This window comes from Echinococcus granulosus (assembly GCF_000524195.1).
Source record: "Echinococcus granulosus chromosome Unknown EG_S00125, whole genome shotgun sequence".
Taxonomy (NCBI): domain Eukaryota; kingdom Metazoa; phylum Platyhelminthes; class Cestoda; order Cyclophyllidea; family Taeniidae; genus Echinococcus; species Echinococcus granulosus.
The window spans coordinates 220,199-223,547 of record NW_020170505.1 but is presented as its reverse complement, the minus strand read 5'-3'; the positions used below and the strand labels follow the sequence as shown (position 1 = coordinate 223,547).

At 41.6% G+C, this 3,349-nt stretch overlaps 1 protein-coding gene across 1 annotated transcript in view; it reads left to right on the top strand. All coding sequences in view use genetic code 11, as the record gives it.

The window, feature by feature from the left end:
- Nucleotides 1-30: 30 nt before the first annotated feature.
- The window catches only part of EGR_08956 (hypothetical protein), a gene marked incomplete at both ends in the record, with an annotated part of 5,658 nt that continues 2,339 nt past the window's right edge, over nt 31-3,349 (top strand). The window contains 4 exons of the mRNA XM_024498205.1: nt 31-78; nt 853-974; nt 1,859-1,931; nt 1,965-2,056. Of these exons, the coding sequence (XP_024347404.1) occupies nt 31-78; nt 853-974; nt 1,859-1,931; nt 1,965-2,056 (335 nt within the window). The remainder of the gene's footprint in view (nt 79-852; nt 975-1,858; nt 1,932-1,964; nt 2,057-3,349) is intronic.

Below are 3,349 nucleotides of genomic sequence, written 5' to 3'. Positions count from 1 at the left end.
ATGTGTCTGTGAAAGATGCCGCTCTTACTGATGCTGATTTTAGTAGCAGATGATGCAGCGGATGCTACTCACGTCAAAGTAATTACTACTTTGAGTAATTTCTAACCAAGGAGGCTACCCATCATCCTTTCAGTGCTTCACTGATTCACCAATACACTGACACTCTCGGAGGTGTCGAGAACTGAGTCGATGCTCTCGGTCTTGCACATTTGCCATTTACCAACATTAAATTAGCATCAACATGCATCCCGCTCAGGGAGCTACTAACTACCACCTTTAGTGCTAGCAACGGAACCTATTGCTTCATCTGACATTTTACAGTACACTCAGCTCCACTGAGAGAAGAAGAAATGAATTGGATTAGAATTGATTTAAAAAAGGAAATGCAATGACTCAAAGTGAGATCAATGACATTAGTCTACCGTTGTATGCCTTTTCATCTTCCGGTCTTAGATCTCCGGATCGAGAAGATTGGTTAATGGAGGGCATCTAGTATTAGGGTGAAATGAGATTCTACAACTGACTCAAGCTTTGTGGGGGAATTAAAGTTTGTCACTCCCTTGAGGACTGATAGTGATGGTGATTGGTTTTACTCTGCCTGCAAGACACTTAAAAGGTCCTTCAAACAAACACGTGTTGCACTGTTTTAGTCTTACAACTTAATAATCAACAGTGAGTCCTCATTTAATGGGTTCCATGTAGGATTAAAAGGGACAAACTATTTTCCAAGCAAGCACTGAGCTTTTTGGCGGCTCCATGCACACCAATTTTATAACTTTGTTAATTGCAAAGAGTGAATTCTGTTGAATTTTGCGCAACTGCGATACCATTTTTAAAGTTCATTGTTTGAAGAAAAATTATATTATTTTGGCATTTGACCTTGGTTGTTTCTTTTCACCTTGGGTTTTATGTAAAAGCGGCCGAAAAAGAGTAAAGGGTTGGAACCTTAGGAAGAACAAGTATCCTGCATTAAGGTCAGCGCATCCCAGTGCAGAAACGAAATTTGGAGAGATTGCGCAGCACGACATCGTGCCAACTCCGTATTGAACCTAAACTGATGGTGGAGCTGGGTAACGGAGACACTGCATCACTGCAATACTACAATGTAGGTTGCATGAGAGTGAAATGGAGTCGATGTCAACTTGATTCTCAGGTAGCACCCAAACTGCATTTCATCGCACAGGAAATGTTTGGCACTTCTGCAAGTTCAAGTACCTCAATTAAAAAGAATCTATTCGAAATGACTAATTTCGTCTCCATCAATTTTCTTCTCCTCTGCACGTCGATTTCGTATTTGTTGTTACGGATCCAATGTGAAATTTCTATCGCATGGCTTACTATTAACTCCAAGTTGCTACTTTTACCTTAAGTAGTATTGACCACTCGTTGCGACAATCACGTTGACCACGGTGGTGGTCAATTGACTCACAACCATTTCATTGGCATTCATTCCAGTCAACACTTTTTGTTTTGGTGGTTCATTTTAGCAGGATTACAACATTGGCGCAAAAACACGATCTGCCAAAGATGTCTGCAGTGCACGCACGCGAGGTTATTGGAATTTTTCTGATTCGAGGAGCACACACTAGTGAAACCTTGTTGAAATATCGGCACTAACTAAGAAGCTACTTGGAGTTGTGTCGGCCTTGCCCACGAATAAGTACTTACCAGTGTAATTACGACTGGCATACTCAATTATTTGCTCACTGTTACATTTGACCTACCTTACCCATCAGCATATTTAGACCATACGAAAGATGGCATCTTGTGCAATACAAAAGAAACGTAGCTGCAGCAGCTGGTGACAGACATTTTCATTTGTGTGTCAAAAAATTGTATTATAGACTTGCAAATTTAGGAGTGCACAAGGAAAGACCCAAATTGCCTCATTTGAAATTAAACCATCTGTTAATAATTGCCCAAATTTCGCAGTGTTGATGGAATTTGACTCATTATATTCGTAGGTGGTCAGAGAAATGCCACAATCTGCTCGACATTTAGATGACTCTTTACATTGCCACTGGGATTTGAATGGTGACACAGAGTTGAAGCAAAAGTAAACGCTATTTGTCGTTAAGGTGAATTCCAATTAATCGCACTCAAATCAAATTTATAAGTATTAATTCAGGAGGCCTACCACATGGCGGTTGGTGTCCTAACACTTTCACGTAAATACCATTGGTGTCTACAACATACGTAGGTTGCCTGACTTGTGATACTGTGCTTGTGCAGTGCATGTAGTTGTGATTAGATAAATCAGTTCTCGCACTGCAATTGCCTGCAATTCAGATACACCTCGTTTCCTCGATGGGGCATGGCGACACGCCTCATCTCATCCTTTGTGGTCGAAGGAGATCGAACCGGGTGCACCTAAACGAGTCCGAGCAGGCGGCTTTTTGGCTCTCGGCATCTGCTTCATGCAGCTTTTCTTCACTGTGTGCGTTGGCTGACTCCGATAGTGCTACATGGCATAAAAGCAGCAATACATTCAATGTCCGTTTATTTGAATGCGCCTATTGAGTGAGAAGTGGGCAGATCAGACAAAGCTTTTGGCCAAGAGGACGTCATTATTCCCGATCTCTGAAGGAAGGACAAACGCTGGCTACCTGATATTCACTAATATCTGTGATTGCTTGTAAGATCCTAGCATCAAGCAATGCCGAATGCCCTCCTTTCAGCATTTGTCTCGATGTAAGTAGGAGGAAGTGGAGGAAGGAGGGCAAGTCTCAAAGACCGCTCATCATTGATAAATTAAGGAATTTGGGAGTGCAATGTGATCAGACGCTGTGGATATGCCAAGGAATCTTGTAGATCAAACGACCGAACACTTCGGGTGGATGTCAATGCTGCATTGTTGTCATTTTACTTGAGTCGCACGATTCCTCCTCTAAAATAAGTGAAATTCGTGTCCCTCACTACTTTGCCTTCCAATCTACTAGTCAAAACCTATCCCATATACTACTGCAGAGTGTGTCCTTGTTTACCTTTAGTAGTATCGGGGATCTTATTAAAGGTTTTAATTATACTTAGTTGTTGGGAAGGTCAGAAGAGTTCCCCAACTGGATGGAAGAACTTAGACCTTTAAGTGGCATGTAAAATTGGTGGTTTTTGGCGAAAACGTCAAAAATGAGGGAGAAGAAAATTGATTTCAAAGGAGGTTGTAAACTCCACAGACAATAAACGAGGAAAGTGTGGTTTCCCACTACAGTGGTGGAAATTGGACTAAAAAAGGCATCTGTACATGATGTTGAGACCCACACGTCCCACTGAACCAAACTCAGTTTTATCATTAGGGGAGTGTGTTTATCTCTAGGGCAAAATTTCATTCACACAGACTGGTGTTGATTAG